The sequence below is a fragment of the Pomacea canaliculata genome, linkage group LG7, assembly GCF_003073045.1.
Source record: "Pomacea canaliculata isolate SZHN2017 linkage group LG7, ASM307304v1, whole genome shotgun sequence".
NCBI classification, from domain to species: Eukaryota; Metazoa; Mollusca; class Gastropoda; order Architaenioglossa; family Ampullariidae; genus Pomacea; species Pomacea canaliculata.
In genome coordinates, this window is record NC_037596.1 from 22,732,680 (window position 1) to 22,754,164 (window position 21,485).

Here is a 21,485-nt window from a genome sequence, read left to right on the forward strand (position 1 = left end):
TTAAAGGCCCTTTCCGTGTTTTTAGGGACAAGCCGCAAATGAAAGTGCATCCTAGAAAACTTCATCATGGCGTCGATCAGCGAGCAGCGTCTCAAAGAGATGGAAGCGGAGATGAACCGGTATTGATTGCTGTGTTTCTTTTTTATCGACGTAGACTATAACATTTAATTGTATTTCGCTGTGTTATGTGTATAGTTTTATATAGATAGATAAAGCTAGTAATATTGCTACCTACGGGCGTCTGTATTTTAGCTTACATTACCGGCACGCAGCAGGCCAGCAAATCTCCTGTTTTGTTGACAATGAATGAATAAACCAGAGTATTTTATTACAGGTGAATATGGGTCAGAATCTGAGGGTACTGCTTTACTTTAGGAAGTTACAAAATGCCGTAACACTTTTTTTCGAAGCGGAAAAAGGAGTGATGGGGGCTGAAATTGGCGTTAGGGTTAAGTGTAGGTGAGGGTTAGGATTATGTATTCCTCCCAGCCCCCGCTTGTACTGGCTTCCATATCAACCTATGTGAGTGCTTTTACTCGCGAGATGTCATTTGTTGCTAATTTATAAAGAGTTTTAAGTAAGGCAAATTGATGGGTTCATATTATGAGAACATTCTGTTATTTACATTAGGAGACTTTTCAAAAGCTGTATTGTGTCCACACTTGGAGTATGCCAATGTGATCTGGTATCTGTTCTTGTATCAATTTTAATAGAGAGTATGTAAAGATGTACTAATAAATTGAAAGCAGATTATAGAAATATGTTGTACTGAAAGCTTGAAGTGTTTGTGTCTCTACACTAAAGGAGGATCAGAGGTGACCTTATCCAAACGTTTACAATATTTATATTTTTCTGATAACAGACTAGCAATGCTAGAAATTCAGAAGCCTTTACTACAACAACTACTGCTATTTTGACTGTTGTTACAACAATGCAACAAATACAAACCAATAGCTAACAGTCGCCACCACCCAAAGCGTATGTTTGTGTGTGTGTGTATGTGCTCGTGTGAGAGAGAGAGTATCCAAAAGTTGTATTTACTATACCTTTTCATTTTTTTCCTTGTTCCTGTCTTAGCTTTGAGCAAGAAATTGCTCCATCTCCAAATGATGAGCCACAAGGCACATCAGGCATGATCATTAGCTCAGGGACGTTTGACCAAGTCCAAGCACAACTCCGACAGCTGAGGCAGGAGTCATCTGGCGTAAAAACAGATCAGCCCTTGGTGCCACCTCCCCCACCCCCAGCTTCTGGGACAGTCTCACAGTCATTTAACCAGCAGACGTTGGGAGCCACATCAGGAATAGATCTTTCATGTGTGTTTCTAAATATTTGTTTATTACTTCATCTAGATAACTTTTCCACAAAGCTGTATGCTCTTTATATAATTATATATACTTTATAAAACATGAATAATATGATATTTTTGTGTTTTCAGAAGATATAAATGGTGTATCATCTTGGTAATGTAGTGTAGTTGCATGTACCTCAGCACATGTTTGGACTATGATCTAAGACTAAGAGCAGTGGGTTCACTGCATGTTTTATCTAGTGGGAGAATGCTGTAGTTGTTGCAAATACTAGAATATGTCCTGTGTAAGTGGTCTTTGTATGACACAGAAGATTGTGAACTGTCAGTTGATTGGTTGATTTTGATTTTAGCTGCCTTGGCACCACCTCCTCCTCCACCCCCTGAGCCTGGCCAAGATCAGAGCCAGTATAGCTCAGAAGCTCCACCCATGATGGCACCCCCTCCGCCACCTCCTCCCATCCTGGCACCAGCATTTGTTCCACCACAGCTGCGGCACAGGCCTCCCATGAATCCACATATGACACACATGGACCATCACAGGCCCCATGGCATGCCAGGCCATGGACACATGATGCCAGTCCCCTTCTCTCATCAACACCCAATGCTTAGACCTCAGCACATGGTTCAACCAATGGACTTTCCTCGTGGTCCTTATCACCAGCCAGGATACCATATGATGGGTGGTGGCGATGGATCTAACATGGGTGGCCCTGGTTACCCTATGGATGGGCAGCAAAACAACTCAGCTACGATTGAAGCCAAATCAAAAATCATCTACTCTGCACCCCCTGTGAAGAACATTTCAAAAGGATCAGAGAGCTCCACACCTGCTGCTTCTAAGAAAGGTGGCAAGTCCGACAGAAAGGAGAAGCCTGGTGACTCTGGAGTCTTTGGCCCTGCTGCATATCCTGATGGTTCAACCTCAAACATGTATGATGAAGGAGCACCAGGAGCAGGGATGCAAAGTTCAGAAGATATAACAGTGGCAGACATGGAGATTGATGCTGATGTAAGCATGCCCACCAGGCGTGAGAGAAAAGAAAAGAAGAAAAAGTTTGTGCGGCTGGCAGCAGGAACCACATGGGAGGATCCAACATTAGCTGAGTGGGATCAAGGTTTGTGAAGATTGCAGCACTTTTTGTGACTTTACTATTACCTTTATTACTTAGTCTTATCATGGATTGTGTATAAAATGGACTGCTAGCAGCCTAACAAGACCAACGCTCAGCCTATTGTAAGGTGGTAAACTATCAGGTATTGGCACACACTTTTAAGGCCAAGATTCAAAACCACAGCTAGTCCATGATGCATTGCACCAAATTTTTTTTTTTGTCTTTGGCAATGGTCCAAAAGATAACATGATAAAGTTTGAAATTTTGCTCAGTAATCACAATGAGAGTTTCATCTCTTCTCCCTCTCTAGCTCCACCATTTGGAATCCTCTGCTCCCTTCTCATAAAATGGATCTAAATTTCCATGTCACTCCTCAAAACTCACCTTTTTTAAGAAATATTTCTACTTTTCCACCCCTTGCTTAATTCCTAATGTTTGTCCATACAATTTATTCATTATTGCTATGGTTACTTGTGTATGCTGTTGCTTCTGTTTCTTGTATGGTAAACAGAAGTCCAGTTTGGGGTCTTCACAGTACGCTGAGTCACCTTGACAAGGGGAAATGCACAAATTCAGTTACGATTATTCGCTACTTTAAGTGACTTTCAGTGCACATGGCATTAAATCAGAGGGGAGGCAAGAGACACATCTGTCCACTTCTTGCTGGGAGGGTGGAAAGAATAATAAAAGTTGTGGTGCCAGCTGCAGTTCAACTCGTTTGCTTGCGCACCTACAATCTTCCATCCTCTCTTTCCTTCTGTCATTTGGTACCATTTCAAATTACATTGTTGTTGAAGATTGCCAGGTGTAGTAGAGATGTGTTACAATTTGACTTTGCTTAATAATTTTCTTCTCTTTTACTTGGAGCCACCAGCAACATTTTTAAGGTAGAATATAATAATGAAAAATAAACATGCTCTGGACACCTGTCGGCATAGCCTATAACTCTCCTGGAGACTAAACAAAGAATAAACCTGCCAAACCCGGTGAGACTGGACAAACAGTAGGGATTTGCAAGGGGGTGGGCCACTGAAAATGACAGATAATTATCTGCATGTCCTCCTACCACTCTCTATTTAATTATAAGATTGTTATTGAACTGAGTTAAGATGAACTGTAATAGTTAAGTGAAGGATTGAATTTTGGTAATGAGATTTTGTTACTGATTAATCATTGAATCAAGGCAACCTACTGTGACTTTCATCTGAGCTATATTTTTTTTTAATGTGCAGTAAGATAGCTTTTTATGAAAATTGTGAAAACTTTGACAAATGTTAGTGATAAACTTTTCTGTAATGGAAATCCTTTTACATTTGCAGATGATTTTCGTATGTTCTGTGGTGATCTTGGAAATGAAGTCACTGATGAAGTTCTCACAAGGGCATTTGGCAAGTATCCTACCTTTCAGAAGGCAAAGGTGATTCGTGATCGTCGCACAAACAAAACCAAAGGCTTTGGGTTTGTCAGCTTCAAGGACCCTGCAGATTTCACTAGGGCTATGAGGGAAATGAATGGTGAGTACCTTTCGAGCTGGTCACCTTTTGTGCCTATTTTGAATTTGTGTGTGTGTGTGTGTGTGTGCACTTATTTTTTTGTTTTGTTTTTGTATTTTAAGAGGAAGAGAGATTTAGAAAAATGTATTCTAAGATTTTGGACTGCTTGGTTAAAGTCTAGCATTTTCAACTGATGACTTTTTTCCCTTAGTGGCCCATTAAGTCTGAAGATTTTTGTTATTGCATGTGGAAACCTTAGATAACAAGGACTACCATACAATGCATGGAAACAGATTACATTCAATGTGTATATATGACTGGACTTAGATGGACCCTTGTCATTTCTGGGTTTCCTTTGAACATTGCATTTTAGAGTTATGATTGTCAATATTTTGTTGCAAATTTGAAATATTCAGTCATCCAATAGAGCTAGTGCAGTGGAAAATAAACATTAAAGAACTCAAAGAATTTAAGGAGTTCCTTGAATTTTACTCTTACCCCGCTGAAACTGTCAGTGTAAGATGAAGGAATATGACATTTTTATTCACCATTGACATTGCATATCCTAAATCCAAGTTCAACATCATGGTAGCAGCAAAAAAGAAGTGAAAAGAGTTTGTCCCAGTGGTGAATCAGGTGTTATTGGCTTCCTAGGCAAACAAACCAATGATTCCCAGGTCACCGTCAATTACAATACTGTCTCATGTAGCAAACAAAAAAAAAACTTTAAACTTTAAAAGACCCAGACAATTACTTTTAATTTTAAAATCAAAGATAGGAAATTATAAATCTCTATTGAGTAAGCATCTTATTTACACTAAATCAGATGTTTTATGATAAAAGATGATATACGTTTTTCTTTTTGAGGGGTAGAAAATGCTGCCCCTTCTCCTCTTTCAGTATGCTATCTTCTAGTATTACTACAAAATCAGTTAATATGAGAAGAGGAGTTTTGGATTAATTTCTAGCAATCTGAGCTAAATTCATTAGTGGAGCTAGTGAAATCTCTACAAAGCACTTAAACACACATAGCATGAGCCTGTGTAAGATTAGCTTACAAACAAAAACATCATTGTAATATGAAAATACCTATAACAATTGATTCAACACTGGCAGTGCATATATGGTTTAATTTTAACTTTTCTTATCCTCCATTGCTAAGGTAAGCAGTTATGTCAAAGCATTCAATGAATTTCTTAAGCATCAAGAAAATGCATGCAGTATTTGCTGTCCCTGTTTGTTGTACCTGCTGCATGCAGCAACTTCTTTGTAAATGGTATGTCCAGAAATCTTTTATGGATGTCCTAGATAAAATATATGTGTTGAACTGATATAATGAAAAGAAAGTTTTTTACTGTTTCACCTGTAAAAGTGTTTTTATTTTAAAAATAATGTTTATCCTTCTTTGTTTTCAGTAAAACAGCTTTTTTAGTCTTATGTTTTTTTTCCCTAGCCTCCCATTAAGAGCAGTTCTCGTTCCCCTCTTAATAGTGGGCTCTCTGTCTTTTGTCGGGAATAATATACAACAAAAAGTGTAAATTGTGTGTTGATAAAAATAAAATGTTTAATATTAAAATAAAGAATTTATGGGAGTGGTGAAAGCAAATTTAAAGTAATTCAGGAAAATTGCTTGCATGGTAAAAGTTAGGATTCGTGAATTTTGCCTTGCTAAATTACCAGCAACAAGATATCACAAATTATGTGAGCACAAAACAGGTTTCTCTTTTATCAAAGCCACTCAAAGGGCTTTTCCAAAGATGCTTGTGAACATAAAATAACTCAAATAAGGCAAATACAAAGCAGAATAATGGCACATTATAAACTGTTTGATAGAAAGTCAGTTTTTATTAGAAGAACAACCTTAAAATAATTTTCTGTGGACTATTTTCTTATTGATGATTCTGTTAAAAACTTAGCAACGTTGCAAAGCTAGCATCTCCATCTCACAGCTAATTTTCTTAAATTACTTATCAGAAGAAAATTACAAAAATTGATCTGAAACCAGCTTCAAGTGTCTTGCCAGGCATGATAAACTAGGATGTAAACTGGGTGTCTGAAAATGGAAAATTCTCATTAATGTATCCAGGTAAGGTGATCAGTGCAGCAGGTTATAATGCTGTAACATGAAAAGCTGAAAAGCCTTAACTGTGTGAGGTCCTTGCCAATCCCTTTTGTCACCAGTATATATCTACATTTGCAACTTTCGCAAGGTAGATCACAGTCATAAGGTAATAGAAACACTTGGTGATCCAGTCAAATCTGTTGCGTGAAACCTCTTGTGTTCCCTTGGTGTGAGGCTTTTGTAAGAATGCCATCAGGCTGATTGTGGGAAGTCTGGTGATGTCATTTGTTGGTAGGATAAAGGTGAAACAGGCGTGCTTCTGGAATCAGATGAAAGGTTTTAAAACAAACATTAAGAAATCCTTTGTTTATAAGAAGAATATAGAATATAGGTATTTTTTTTGACTACCAGTACTGGAACCTTTGCATGCATGTGGTGCAGCACTATCCTGACCCCAAAACCACACTAATTTTCAGAAATTTGCAATATTCACTCTTGCTATTGATGTACAGTAAGGAAAGCTCATATAGCCTCCTGCTTTCAAAATGGCAACAAGGTGAATATCACTTATGGCAGGGATGACACTGTACCTCTCAAGATGTCCAGAGTGGGGAAGTTTTGAGTCTCTGCTCCATTCACTCTGGGAAGGTGCCCCCCGTTTACCACTGGCTCCCCAGGAATGGCCTGCTGACAGAGGGATAGCAGTTATTTCATTTTGTGAACATCAGTGCCTGCTGCATTGTAATGACTGAACTCAAATGAAGCGTTTTAGTGCAGAAAAACGGAAATAATTTTACTTAGGCGGTGCTGTTGCTTGAGGGCAGCTTGCTTCGGAACAGCTTTACTGTAGGGTAGAAGACTGGTTTTCCAGTGCTGTAGTTGCCCAGTTTGCTGCACAAGATCTGTGTTTTAGATGTGATTGTAAATAAACATTTGTTTTGCAGTCTGAAATTTCAGTATTTATGATTTAAACCAATTTTTCCACGTCACTTGCCATTTCCTTTAAACATGTTTTTCTTTGCTTCCATGCACTTTGCTTTGTTCATCCATCCATAGATGTAGGTGCAGAGGTCTGATAGGTAGAGGCAGGAAATTAGCCATAAAAGTGGGATGGGAAGGGTTTCTTCCCAGTTGAAACGAGGTTCTCATTTCTTTTATCAGTATGTGTTGAATGAGTTTAGTTTATTCCTTGTTGGTCAGTTAAGGAGTATATGGCCGCAACAACACCTCGCCAGCGGACTTGGTTTTGGGCGGCCCCCTTCAGTTGGGCCCATGTGGTTTCGATGTCCTTTGTCTCACTTTTTCTACTGTTGTTTTCCAAGTCTGCTTTGGTCTCCAAACTTTCCTTTTCCCCTGAGGGTTCCATTCAAGTTCCTGCCTGGCAATAGTGTCAGCTGGCTTGCACAGGGTGTGTCCTATCCAGCCCCATTTGCGCTTTTTGATGTCTTGGCTAGTGGCATTCTGGTTGTTTCTTTTTTACTGGCTGCTGTTGCAGATCTTTTCAGGCAGAATAGTGGCATGGGTTTGCGGCTTGTTGTTGATGGTTTTTGTCACTCTCCAGGTTTCAGAACCATACAGTAGGACTGCCTTCACATTGGTGTTGAAGATGCGGGTCTTACTGCTGAAGGATAATGCTCGGGAGTTCCAGATGGGGTGTAGAGTGGTGGTCTGAAGCAATGTCTGCACCTCTCCTCACTCGGACATCTTAAAGACTCCTCCACTTTCGAGCAACTGTTATATGGTCAGTCTGGTTTTGCCATCAGGGGAAGTTTAAGTTTGTCTTGTGTATATTCTTGTGTGGGAACACAGTGCCACCTATGACATGGTCATTGAAACTGCAGAAGTCTGTGAAGAGCTCCCTTTTTTTTTTGCAGGTGCCGATGCCAAGTCTTCCCATGATGAGTTCCCTGTTGGTGTCATCATCTCCCACTTTGGCATTTAGGTCCCCCATAATGATCTTCAGATCTCTTCTAGGTGTGCGATCAAGCAGAGACTGCAGGGAACTGTAGAAGTCTTCTTTTTCTCTTCCTTGCTGCATTTGTTCGGTGCATAGCATTGGATGATGGTGATCTTCATTCCTTTGGCATACCCGCTCAGTAGGAAATTGAGCAATGGACGGCGACAACCAGTCTTTATTTAAAGGTCTGGAGGAAGGAGAGAGAGAAAGGGGCTTATCAGGAAGGAAAGAACTAGACTGGTTTAGCCGTAAGAGCGGCGTAATCGGGACAGAATAAGTGGGCCACCTAATGTGAAGACGTCCACCTAAGTCGATCCTAACCTGAAGTGAAGAAGAAGTTGAGGCCGTAGTCGAGGGGGCGCAGGGCGCTGCTTGACCGCGACCTTGACTCTTGCCGGAAGCCCAGGGCGGATGAGACTCTGTGGTGTGTAGGTGGCGCTTTGCCGACGGGCTGGAAGGCGTAGTCCAGGTTAGAGCATCCGGGCCCCAACCCGTACAGCGGAAGAAGCTGTGACGGCGCTGCAGGTGAATGGGCTTGAGAGAAGAGGCGGGGTACCCCGGGAGGAAGAGCAGTGTAGCCAGCAGCAGGACCGGACCTTGCAGCGAGGTGGGCAGGGCGAACGGGTGGGCTGTTGGCATGTTCATCTGGAAAGCAGAACCGACAGGCATGTATGTCGTTGTGTGGTCATCGTCGTCGCAAGCCTCGTCTTATTATCATAGGCTTTTCCGTTGTTGTTAAGCTGGTGCTCATCCTAGTTATTATCATGGCCACCACTATCAGGTCGCTGTCTTTATATATATATACGTATAGTGGATGCATCAGCCATCGGGAACTTCTGCAAGTTAACTTGGGTCTGGTTTACTCAGTCTAGAAGCCTAAATTTATGCCGTAACTCTAGATGCACACTTCACGAGATAATGACTTGAAATCAGAACCCCCTACCCCCAAAAAAACTTTAAACAAAAACAGGAAAATCTTTTTTGGAACAATTTAAAGTTTGCAAAAGTCAGTTTATTTCAACAAGAATGGAATCCACAACTTTACTACAGAAACCATTCTCTTCTCATGGCAGCACTTCAGCAAAACCAAACCCATAGTTAAAACTGTTTTGATGGGTTGCGGCTTTACTGCATTTTCGCATTCATCGTCCAAGCCGGTCGAGGTGGGAGAGGGAGGGCTAGAAAACGCTTTTTTTTTTCCTCAGAGGATGATACATGCGCTTGACAAAAGATGATACAGTACATGGATGCTCTGGACAAAGCATTGTACCCGCTCTTATCAAGAGACTCTTTACAGGCGTCTAGACTGTCTTCATCGGTATTTGCGTGTGATACTTGATGTTTGATCCCACCCTTCCCCTTACGCTGCCATCTCACGATTGTTCCCCCTCCCCACTTGTATTCACCGCATAAACCCCTTAACTGTGATCTCTCCTTGCCTCAAGCTCGTACTAACCATAGCTGTTTTCCACAACACCATCCAATTTATTGTGCACATGCATTCATCTTCCACAAATTGGTGCCCACATTATTTTACACTACCCTAAAACTATGGCTTGTTCGACTTTTTTTTTGGATGGGAGGTGGAATTGGGGTGGGGATGGAGTGATTTGTCATTCTTTACTCGGGAGACAAAAGTCAGTGTCGGACCTCATATTTCAGGACTCCTAGGACCAGCTTCTGAATTTAATGGTCATTTGCCGTTGTTTGAGACGTGGAACCTGCTTTTATAACGTGTGATTTTTGCCATCCCCTTCTGATATTTTTTACCGCCTACTCCCTAAAAGGCATTTTTCATTCGTCTCATCAACCTGGGAGCAGGGTGAAGGACTCTTTTGTTGTTGTGAAAAGACTTGTTGGCGACTTTTTGTTTATTTGTTTGTTGTTTAGTTGTACTAAGCCTATGGTTTCTAGCCTTGGGCTACATTAGTTCAGAGATTAGATGAGTTATCGGCTAGTTCAATTGATTTAATTTTATTTCTAAAATTTTTAATCATTTAAATTGTATTTATCGAAGACCTAAGCTGAAGGTTTACAAGCACTCCGATGTGAAACATGAAAGTCACGTTTTTAACAAGGGTTTGTCATGACAGGAAAACATTTTGTGTACCCAGCTGTCACGGAGCAGGTGAAGCGTGGCGACAGGACGGTGTCGGCGAAAGTGATTTTGTTAGCATCCAAGTGGGGACCGGAAAGCACGGTCTTTCTCGGCTTCTAACGCGTTTTCACGCGAGGTATTTCAGCCTTTGTGAACTTCCTACAACCCTCGTGAGGGCACGAACTGTGAAATACCACACCATTAGCTACATTAGTGACGTTTCATTAGTAGACAGCTGCACGCAGCAACCAGACATTTGTCTTCCCCTCCAACCATCCCACACACGCTCTTTCCATCTCATCTTTGCTTCAAACGGGATAACGGTGTATCGTCTAACAGACTAACGTCCATGTGTGTGTGTTCGAGTGCGAGTCATCTCTGCAGCCGCCTTAGCTAATAATGATCACGATGTGAAAGACTCCAGAGGTCAACAAAGGTTTCACTTTATGGTTGGAGCGGGAAGCTGGAGTAAAAATGCTTTAGGACTTTGACACTTTCCTACAGAAATTGTTACTCAGAATCATGATCTGATATTAAATTTTATTTCCATGGCAACGATTGCCAAAATTTGCAAACACCGTAGGACAAGAGGTCAAGTTACGAAGTTCTTAACATGATGAAAAATTAACGATTATTAGCTGTGCCGATATAAATAGCAGCGACAAGGACACTCGTTTCCTTCTTCTCAACCCTTTGAGGACCAAGGGACTTATTTGTCCCATACTTTTAAATGGACTCCAGATGCCATTGAAACAACACAGAGCAGTCAAATGTTTGTATGAAACCATTCAGTATGTTACTGACTTTATATAAATAAGACTGGTTTTGATATGTATTCTTTAGTTTCATTGTCAGATCGACAGAAATTTTCGATTTGAAGACCACCTGCCTTTATCTTTCGTGTTTTAGAAATAGATGCAACAATGACCGGAAAAAAAAACCAATGCCTTTGAGATGTTTCAAAAATCCTGTGATTTTTCTGGCTTGATAGCTCTTGTTAATGAGCAAAGTACATGTAGCAGAAGAGAATTCCTTTCCAAACTGATGCCCAAGAAATCCGTGCTCTTGAGAATGAATTTTGTCATGGGATATCATGTGGTTCCATCCTTGAGGGACTACTAGTCCACTGAACCTGATCTCCAGGTGTCATGTGTTGCTAATGTGATGTCTCAGAATTGCTTTGAGTTATAAGTAATGCATTACACATTGCAAACAATGAAGAGATGCCTCCGAGAACAGATCCCTTCAATCGATGCTTTCAGTATGTAAGAAACCCAAGCAAACAACAATCAGTTGATGAACTCTTGATAAAATTCAAGGGATACAACACAATGAAGCAATAAATTAAAAAAAAAAACCCAATAAAATAGGAATTCAAGACGTGATACAGGTGTGATTCGAAGACCAGTTACCTGTATCAATTCTATTTGTACATGGGTAAGAAAACTGAAGCTGAATATGGACTAGGACTATCCTCTTTTATGTTATTCTTGCTCCTTATGTTGGCTTTTATTGTTGAGAATGTTGTTATTATATCAGCTTGGGGTTTATGTTTACTAAACGTTTTAAAGTATCATCACTTTTTCTCGCCATGATATAGCCTTAGTTGCCGGCACGGGGTAAACCAACCAACCGACGACCGACCATCATCTCGTATGCTCGTTGAACACCTGAATTTGACAATAAGGTACATAGCTAATGGCTCTCTGTAACAGCTCACATCAAATGTTGGTGTCAGCTTGCTTGCGGTGGGTTAGTCAGATCCTGTTCTTCTCGTCTCTGATCCCATGCATCAAAAGATGTATGAGAAAGCTACAATGGTATGCAGGAAATATTAACTGTACTTATTTCCCAGTATGGTCATGCCCCATGAAACTGCATTTTATTTAGATCAGTCATTTTATGTTACTTCTATGTGCATTGCTTTGTAAATTTGTGTACTTCTTTCGTCAAGTTTTTCGCAAAATCGCAATTTCTCCTACATTCAAACTTGGCTGAAGTCTTGCCTACTATTCACACCAAATTGAAAGCATTTTTTGGGTCAAGCATTTGCCAATGTTGGAAAGAAATATGAAAGTGTTGTTTTCTGTCTCTTTAAGTGTGCTTCTTAGTTTGTACTCTAGATGGGATAGTCGCTGATATTATGTATCATATGATTCTTGTAAAGAGTTGTGTCGCGCACACCCTCTTATTTTTCGCATCTTCTAGTGCAGGCGGTATTGCTCTCGACAATTCCCATCATTTATTCGTTCACCGATTCTTTATTTTTTTATCATTATTATTTTTATCGTGAAGGTGATAGTCCTTCCCACCATTAGCTTGTTCACTGATTTAAAAAAAAAATCTTTCTTTGATCGTTTTTCTCTTTATGTACTGATCGCTATAGTTGTCAAGTATGTCAGAGATGCGTGTCTGTGTGTGAAAAAGAAATTCGTTTGTAAACTTATTAGCGAACGATCCACAATAATTGCCCACGACAGTTGTATTAAGAGCGAGGGGTGGGTGTTGAGACTTTGGATATCTGACAGCAATCACAATAAAAAAACAATATACGATCTTGACTGCTTGCTTCACTAGTAATAAAAGTTCTGTTAATCATCACTTTAGTTATCAGGTGTTTTAATTCTGTCCGTTCTATCAAACGTACAAAAATGAAGGACCTGCTTACCTTAACGCAATCAACTGCACACAAGCCGTTTAGGTAAGGTCCACCCGGCAGAGCTGCCGTCGCACAGGTTGTTGGCTTTCACGGCGGTTGCACCTTGCCTGCTGGAGCCATGGTTTTAAATGGCTTGATGCCAATTCCCACTCCACTCCCTTCTTCCCCCCTTTCTTCCCCCTTCCTTTCTTCCCCTTGTCCGTATCTGTTGCAAGTCGCCCGCGCAGTACTGTGATTTACTTGCACACACACATTTGAATTTCTCTAGAAAACCCTGGGATGGAGAGTTTGGGGGAAAAGGTGGGAACGGTGGAAAAATGTGGTGGTGGTGTGAGTAATGGAAGATTGGGCCGTTATATGTAAGGGTGGTGGTGGTTGTGGGAGGAAAACAAGGAGTGAAATGATGCTGTTTTATTATTGTTTCTCTGTCTCTCTGCTGGTAGTTTTCGATGTCCGGAGTCTCAAAAATCACACTTTAAAACCTGTTATAGCTGCAGACTTAGCCCCAGCATGGTTGATTTCTTGTTTTCTTGTTTTTTGTTTGTAGCGAGGAACCAGCGGGATAGGACACTGATGGCGGGATGTGGGTAGCGGGGTGTGTGTGGAGGTGCGCGGAGGATGATAATAATGTGTAGCAAGAACAGGAGGAGGAGGAGGTTCTTGTGAACGGGAAGGGAGGTGGGAGAGTGTTTACCAGGCAGGTGATGTAGATGATTCTGGTGGTCGACTACATTGCCGGGATTCACATCATATGTGTGTGTGTGTCAGGGGGATGGGGTTGGGTGACAGAGAGGGTCCGTCAGGGTGACTGGGGGAGGCAGACTGCGGTGGCGGCACTGTCTTTGAGCAGACAGCAGGACTGTGCGGGATTTTGAAAGACATCGATATCGTTTTTTTTTTTTAATATCTCCCTTCGGTGGCTGAGAAGAAAGTGCCTATCCACTCGTGATTTATCCTATCGACAGCTGATGAACTTAAAAAAAAACAACCAAACCACGATCTGACGTTAAGAAAAACGTTTCTTTACTGATTTCTTTTATTTATTTTTATTTTCACTCTTTCTTTCCATAGTTTTTAAAATTTTTTTCCAGCTTAGGTGACTAGTACATGTCAGGTGTAAGTTTGTTTTATAGGAGGCAAATGGCAAAAGGATCAAGCAGAAGTATTAAGCCAGCAAACCAGAGGTAGTTCATCTGGATTCTGGCGTGACAGCTGTGTTATCCAATTATCTCTGCGTAGCTAATAGAAGTTGGTGGGGATGGGGGATGGATAATTCTTTTATCATAGCTTTTAGGCGATTTTTTTTTTAATATCACAATAACCCCTGCACACTTACTCTCTCCCCTTAGAATTTCTAAAAGTTTTTGTTTTTAGCAAAACAACTTGAAAAGTTTGGTTAGCGCAGGTAAATAGCCGAAACTCTACTGTTTAGCAGTGTGCTTCCCAAGAGGGTTGAGGAGTGTTTAAAGTACAACGCCCTTGTGAACGCCTCGGGTTCAATCCTCTTGTGTCGACTGGGAAGGCCTGCGTGTTGAAGGTCCCGTGTACGGATATTCTTCACCTTCCTCCTCCGACCATCTTTTCTGATGCCTTTAGCGGACAATTCGTGACTGGTGGTCAGGAAACAAGGGGAATTTTCTCCTAGACCTATAGATACACACAAAATATAGTGTACTTAATGTTTAGAAACTCGAAGGCATTCCTCTTCAGTCAGTTTGCTAATAACCTCTTTAACATTTCTGACAACATCGGCTCGTTGAAATGTAAACCACCGAAACGATTCGTTTTTCTCATTCTCCGATAGTAGTTTCAGTTTTTTTTTCTCTTCTAAGAAAAGGACTGTAGTCTAATAAGTGATGTTTCGCTGTTAAATAGTTCTAGAACATGTCTGTTTCAGAAACGATAAGAAAGTAAGCATCAAATTCCGCTAAAAGGCCTGATTACTGCTGTAATTCTCTTAAAAGGGAATTTTTAAAACGTTTTTAAAGTTATTTTTTTGGAAAATTATTGAAAGTCTAATAAGGTGTATTTTCCACCCTTAAGGTCATTATTAATTAGACAAATATGAACCAACGTTCGGCAGTTTTTATATAATAGTCATGGCCAAAGTTCTGTGCAAGATATTCTTTTTCCCTCCTTCAGTTCTGGAGACACACGCCTACAGACATGACTATGCCATGAATCATTCAGCCTCGTACATCAGTGTCCACCAGAAGAGTCGTTAATAACCACCAGTCGGTGTCGATGATGCAGAACAAAATAGGATGCTGAGCCCCCCGCACTAAGTCCTGCTACCCCCAGTTCAATGGGGACTCTGCATGTAGTATTACTGACAGCAGAAGCCCACACCTTTACCTACATTTTCACCCAGCCAGTCACCTAGAGGTATTTCGGGAACTTGGATAGTCTACATTAGTTGTGAATAACACCGATGGGTCAAAGACCGAGTGCACCTACAGCTGTCCTTACACATTGCGAGCAGAGGAAGTCGGACACATTAATTTCTATTCATTCATCATACTGCAAACATTTTAAACTGTGATTTCCTTGTTGACATTCGATTAGTCACTTAGATGTACGTATGTACGCGTGACGTCACTGTATCGATATTGTACATTACCTGAACTCTTAATATCCCTTCTGATTTGACGGGTCATGTTTGGCAACGGGAGCAAGACGTCTGGACTGATGGAGGGAGATAATAAAATTGCAATGGCGCCATATGCTAGCGCTCGATCGCTTATCTCCTCTTCCTCCTCTTTTTCCTTCCTCTTCCTCCTCTCATTCGTGCGCTACTTTTTACTTCTTCCAAATCCGCTGGTCGTGGGACGAGTTTTGCCCAGGGATCTCTTGACATTTTCGGTTGGTTGACCACCGAAGCTTTTGAACGTCGTCGGCGATGCCAGAAGTTGATGCTATCGTACATTCCCTCCTCGCCTCCTCCAGTTTCTTAGCCCACCATGTCCCCCATATATACCTCCCCCAAAACTTATGTGTGTCTGTATATATAAATATCATTTACACGCAAGCTCAAGTCAGAGGGTGAATGGCAGATGAGAGGCCGTACAAAGACTCCAGAAGTTTGACGGCGGCATGGAAGCAAGGTTGATCTGTAAGTTCCGATTTCTTTCTTCCTGCCTGCCTGTCTTCTCTCTCAGAGACTCTACAGGACTGGCTGGGCTGGGCTGATCTTCCTGCACCTTTGTTGACATGAAGAGGCTTTCACATCCAAAAGCTACAAGGCGCCTGCATTTCCTCAAAAAGGAGGACAGGTCGCAGAAATTACCGGAAAACGTGACAGGTCGTGGAATTACCGGAAAGCGTGACAGGTCGGAAGGCACTGTGCAGAAATAGGGGAACACTTTTTCCTGTAATACTACATGAGCTGCTCTTCTTTGCGTGCCATTCAATATTCCTCTCTACCCCCGCATCCACCCCTCGTTGCCCATCCCAGCCTGCCTTGCGGATTTAATTTTGATGTTTTAATTGTGGAAGCTGGTAGTTAAGTGTGATTTCCAGGATCGCTTATTTTTCTTTTGGAGTTTGTATTTCCTTGATTCTGTTCTCAGAATAGGAATGTTTCCCATTCGAAGATCCTTTGCAGGAGTGGGTGGAAAAAAAAGGAAGAATAATTTTCTGTTACTTTTCCTCCTCCATCTCGCTGTTTTCTGTTTTACTCGCGAAATCATGTGCGCGAGCACTCTTCATTCTTACAGGCACGCAGGCACACACGCATTTTACAGACATACGTGTATGTTTATTTACGTACGTACTCACACACTTACACACAATATATATTTTTCCGTGTGGAGCACTAGCCATCTAGTGATAAATATAAGGATGAACATCAACTTATTGTTTTCGTTGTTCCCTTGCCTGCTTTCTTTCTGTCTTAATGTTCTAGCGTTTCTAGTCAAACGGCCAAGGGGAATGAGTCACGTGGATGGCAGTTATGATTTAGCTCTTACAATAATCACAGTTACCACATGTAAGTCGCTTAAAACCCGACCCACGGCTCACGAACACCTCACCCATGCTCTTCTCCACACAAAAGGCAACGACGTGTGACAAAGTACAGCAATGGCATATTTTATCTTAGTTGCTCTCATTCGCAGCTCAAAGCTTCAACATCAAAATCCCAAAGGTATCAGATGGGATCTGCGAGGAAATGCTTAAGGAGAAATTTGATGATAATGGATTGCATTAAGGCTGCCTGAGATGGACGATGTAAATTAAATTTTTTTTTTATGATGCAATTCTTTTCATTTGTTTCTTTTTTTTATGATTTGATTTCAGGTAAATACGTGGGGAACAGACCGATCAAGCTGCGAAAAAGCACTTGGAAGGACCGCAACATTGACATCGTGCGCAAGAAAGAGAAAGAGAAGAAGCGACTGGGACTACGATGACGTCACAGTAGTGTGGTGGTTAGCGCGTGCAGGCCTCGTTCACACACGCGACTTGTATGCGAGACTATATGCCTCGCATCGAGAACTGTTTTTTTTTCTTTCAAAGGGGGAGCAATACGGCCGATGAGTGGGTGGATGCGTGGGTAGGGATTGATCAAGAGGGAGAAGGGAGAGACTGTGCGAGAAAGAGCGGGACGGTAGTTTGTTTTCTTATTTCTTAAAGCATATTTGCATCATCGTTGGAAATACCCTACACGAATGTGTACACTTCTCTTACCATCCACTGGCAACCTCTGACCAGACTGCCCACCCTTCTGGCATTGGCTGCAGGCAAAATAGACGATTGGAAGTGATGGAGAACGAGAAAAAGATGTAGAGAAAAAAGAAAATTGTCCACATTTCTTCCATGTGGGAGAGGCAGGGGTTGATTTTCAGCGATCAACAAAGTTAGCGCCCACCCTTCATTGACATCCAGCGCCGCTTGGAACGTGGGTTGTCCTCCACACGTGCTGCCATCATGCCGCATAAAGCTGAGTTGTGGTCGGAGGTTGAGGTAGGTGTTGTTGGGAGGACCGAGCGATGGCAGTGACTGTTACTACCTTCCCTTCTCTCAGTTTCAGTTAACGAAATTTGTTGGGCTCTTCTTTTATTTACATTAAAACAAATCAGTTTTATAAGAGTGAAACGTGTTTGTTGTTTTCACTTTTTTTTGTGTCTTTTTTTATGTCTTGTAATTTTGTTCTGTATGCTTTTCTCAGTGTTTGTATCTTTCGGTTGCTCTCTCTGTGTATTTATCACTTTCTCTTTCTCCCGCAGACTGTCTCAATTTCTCTTTGTCACTCCCACATAGTCTTTTACTACCACTCTCGCTCTGTCCCTGTCATTTAGGATTTCCTGCTTCTCCCTTCGTCTGATTCTGTCCGTCTTCTCTGGCTCTTTCTTTTTTTATGAGTATGACAATGGCGACAAATAAACAAGGTGGTGTAGGAATGGTGTCCATTTTAAGCTGTAAAAATTACTGGAAAGTCCCCTTTTTTCACGCCAAGCTGCTGTAAGTACATTCAACAAGAACCCTCCGCAATTTATTTCTTAACTGCAATCTTTTCTCGGAACTTTTTCAATATCTTAGCTATCCTCTCCAGCCTGCTCCACCTTTGATAACTTCCCTCTCCCTTTGATTATAACTTTCGTTTCCCATGATTACAAGGCTGACTTTACTTAGCCTGCATCATCTTCCCTGCTATTACCACAACTACTACTCTTTTGGCTGCTGTTACAACAACACAATTACCACAAAGCCGTCTGCGACATTGCCGACAAGTCGACATAGCCACCGTGAGAGAGAGAGGAGGGGGAAGTAAAAAGGAGACATTACAACTCAAACTTTTTTTTTTTCTGAGGAATCACTATCCCGACCAAATACCTTCAGTAAACATTCATCTTTCCACTCCCACCATAATTTATTGATATAGTGTTGTAATGTCGAAATTTCAGAGCAGTTTAAAGAAAATGGAAAACAGTTTTCTAGTCAGCATTCCGCCTTTAACTTCAGAATTATTGCACGAAATACCGGCAAGAATGCATAGAGCGCATACCAGGCTATCTACTCAACATGTTTCTAAAACTTAGAACTATCTAAACAATGGTAAATTTAGAAGCTTTTTATTAAATAAAAATCACTCTCATGTTATTGAAATTCGTTGCACAAGCGAAGTTTTGTCATTGATGTTGTGACCGAGTGCAACAAATGTAACAAAAAGACAGCTTTCTACCCAGTCGGCAACCTGGGAATGTTGCACGATGCAGGGGCAAGAATACAAAGTGCAACCATGAATTGCATCCCCTGGATGGCTTGCAGACGATTATTTTCAATTAACTCCTAGAACGAGGCTATCGACAGAACAGCTTCCGGTTTACGACCACAATGGCTATGTCAGCAGAGTCTGCGAGAGTAACAACAATAAATAAACAGTCAAGAAGTGGTTGATACTGTTGTGTGGAAGGATGCCATTGTGCAAGTGTCAAATGTTTCGGTGTTAAGTGTTATCAGGTATATCGAAAGAGCAAGACGAGTGGCGAGGAGCTCTCATCCATGCTACAGGTCGTTCAAAGGGTTAAATCTGTTGAGAGCCAAGATTTGTTTGAAGCGGAAGTCTGACTGTCTAACAGCGGAGAACTTCACAAGAGGCCGAGGGTTGGTCTCGGCACACATTCAGCCATCCATCCAAACATGTCCCTGAGTGCAACTCAGTCCAGGAAGTCCGCAACAATGGCGCCGACGATGCCATGGACTGTCACTGGGTGTGTCACGAGAGGAGAGAAGCAGCAGATCGGGCACCTTAAATATTCCCGGCCTTACCTCATCTTATCACCATTTCTTTGTAGTTTCTAGACATCTTCTGAATCCGAAAAAACAAGTTTTGCATGATATTTGCATTGAACCTGCTTGCCTCTCTCTCGCTGGTTGCCTTTATCTTCTTTTAATCTCCCAAACTGTTTTATTGTCTCTATAACTTTGTATGACTCTCTTTATCTTCCATCTCTCTTTCTATCCGTTTATCACTATTTCCTCTCCCTCACTATCCATCAGAAACTGTTTGTTAGGCTTGGGAGATGAGACACTAATGCAACCCATCTGTCAATCCCGTCAGGTGGTGTTTTGCGCCATCATCATCCTTCATCTTCTGATATGAACTTGCGCCGAAAATCAGATGATATGTAAAGCAGATGCATCACTGATTCCTTCCTTGCTCATGACAGAAAATCTTGTTGTTTCTGTGGTTCTGTGCGTGCTGGACAATGTGGAAAGAGCAAAGAAACGATGCAGACGATAATTTACTTTTACATTAGCACAGCGGTCAGTCGGCGTCGTTCCACGCCTTCGAGGAAAAATGAAACTGAATTATTTATGTTCCAATGTAGCAGTTTTTCAGCCATTACTCTTTTTGCACTGGTAGATATTGTTATGCATTTTTTGGGGCAGAGAACCAAGAACGAGGTTTTGAATATTTTCGGAATTAAGCTTTAAAAAAACGAAGGGTTCAAAAACAGATTAAGTTATACAAGAATTGCGATTTTTTGCATCTGGTAAGAAGATTTCTGGATATCTGGGATCAAAATCAAAGCCAAGGGAAGAAGCGGAAAACCTTGGAATGGAGACTTCACGAGATGTTCGCAGTTTTACTGAAGTTTCTCCTTCACCTGTTCGTTAAAGACACGAAGATGCGCTATTTGAAGATGACTTTGAATTCAGAAAGATCGAATCTTGCTAATACATCCACCTACTTGGATTCAGCTTTAAAGGCTCACACTAGTGCAAAGGTTGTTTTTATTTTTTTTAAATGACTGGGCTTAGTTGATTACAAGAGATTATATTCAGGATGAACCAGTACTTAAAGCCTATGTCTACATCAGACTCAAAATATAGCAATTAAAGGCATACTAAAGTCCAGCTGATTTTTGTCTAACTTTAAAATCCAGTTTACTGAGAAAATACCTTGAACTTTAACCCGGATGTACATCAGCGCTCAGCAGTTTTAAGTAGTTCTCACGATCTGCATTCACCCATGACTGTGTATAATTTCCTTTTCACATTTCGATTACACAACTGGTTTCTTGTTTCATCATGTCTTCTGTTAAATGAACGAGGACAGAGAGAAGAGTTCTTTAGCAATGCTTGCTTTCCTTAATTTATTGTTATTGGTGCTGCTTATGACCATCATTAATTGAATGTGCAAAGAGTTAACATTAGAGAAGTGTCAAAAGTTATTTTGATTGCTTACAATGAATGAAGGTTGAAAGGAAAACAATAGAAGACAGAAAGAAAACACAATAAATAAATAACAAAAGGGACTGAAAAAAGAAACAATGAAAGAGAGAAAAAAAAAAATGAAAACAGAAAGATAGTAACATCCCAGGCAGTCAACTGAAAAGCAGGAAGAGTTTAAACAAATTTGCTTTTGATGTGTTGCACAATCCACCCTACATGGTGGTGGTGAACAAGGAGATGCTTCCTGTTAATTGTCTTTGTTTCGTGTGTAGTTGAAAGTCAGTCAGTGTAGAATCTTTGTCCTTTCTGCTCACTGACGAGCAATAAGTTAGACAATGTTTCGATACAAAGCCCTTGCCAATGATTTCAAACATTTCATTTTATTTTCATCTCTCTAGCCTTTAACCAGTTTGTAGGTAAAGACCACATACCTATTTACTACAGAAAGCACTTTGTTGTCCTGTAGTAACAGGACTCCATAATGGCGGACTTTATTGTCTGTCTGCCGACTAAGGTCGTGGGTTTGTGTCTCAGCATTGTCTTTTCACTCTGTCCTTTACATGAATCTTTCTCTCTCTCTCTTCCTCTATCTGTGTCTTTTCTTTCCTTTTCTC

The 21,485-nt window shown here is 41.1% G+C and overlaps 1 protein-coding gene and 1 long non-coding RNA gene across 3 annotated transcripts; one reads left to right on the top strand and one right to left on the bottom strand.

The window, feature by feature from the left end:
• Nucleotides 1-13: 13 nt before the first annotated feature.
• On the top strand, nt 14-17,787 carry LOC112568336 (RNA-binding protein 42-like). Its single transcript, XM_025245593.1, has 5 exons — nt 14-119; nt 1,078-1,316; nt 1,663-2,427; nt 3,744-3,938; nt 16,990-17,787. The coding sequence occupies exons 1-5, from the start codon at nt 67-69 to the stop codon at nt 17,100-17,102; spliced, it is 1,365 nt and encodes a 454-aa protein (XP_025101378.1). The 5' UTR covers nt 14-66; the 3' UTR covers nt 17,103-17,787.
• Nucleotides 3,953-14,232, bottom strand: LOC112568338. Of its 2 annotated transcripts, none has more exons than XR_003100068.1 (4): nt 12,703-14,232; nt 8,258-8,581; nt 6,570-6,666; nt 3,953-6,298 (listed from the first exon to the last, which is right to left on the bottom strand). It is a non-coding gene; the product is annotated as an uncharacterized LOC112568338 (long non-coding RNA). The 2 variants fall into 2 exon arrangements; XR_003100069.1 differs by having other exon boundaries at nt 6,570-6,663; nt 12,703-14,231.
• Nucleotides 17,788-21,485: the final 3,698 nt, after the last annotated feature.

Coding starts and splice junctions, on each gene's coding strand:
- LOC112568336 (XM_025245593.1), top strand. CDS start 67: ATGGCGTCGATCAGCGAGCAGCGTCTCAAAGAGATGGAAGCGGAGATG. Junction 1,317..1,662: donor ATCAGGAATAGATCTTTCAT/GTGTGTTTCTAA, acceptor TTTTGATTTTAG/CTGCCTTGGCACCACCTCCT. Junction 2,428..3,743: donor ATTAGCTGAGTGGGATCAAG/GTTTGTGAAGAT, acceptor TTACATTTGCAG/ATGATTTTCGTATGTTCTGT.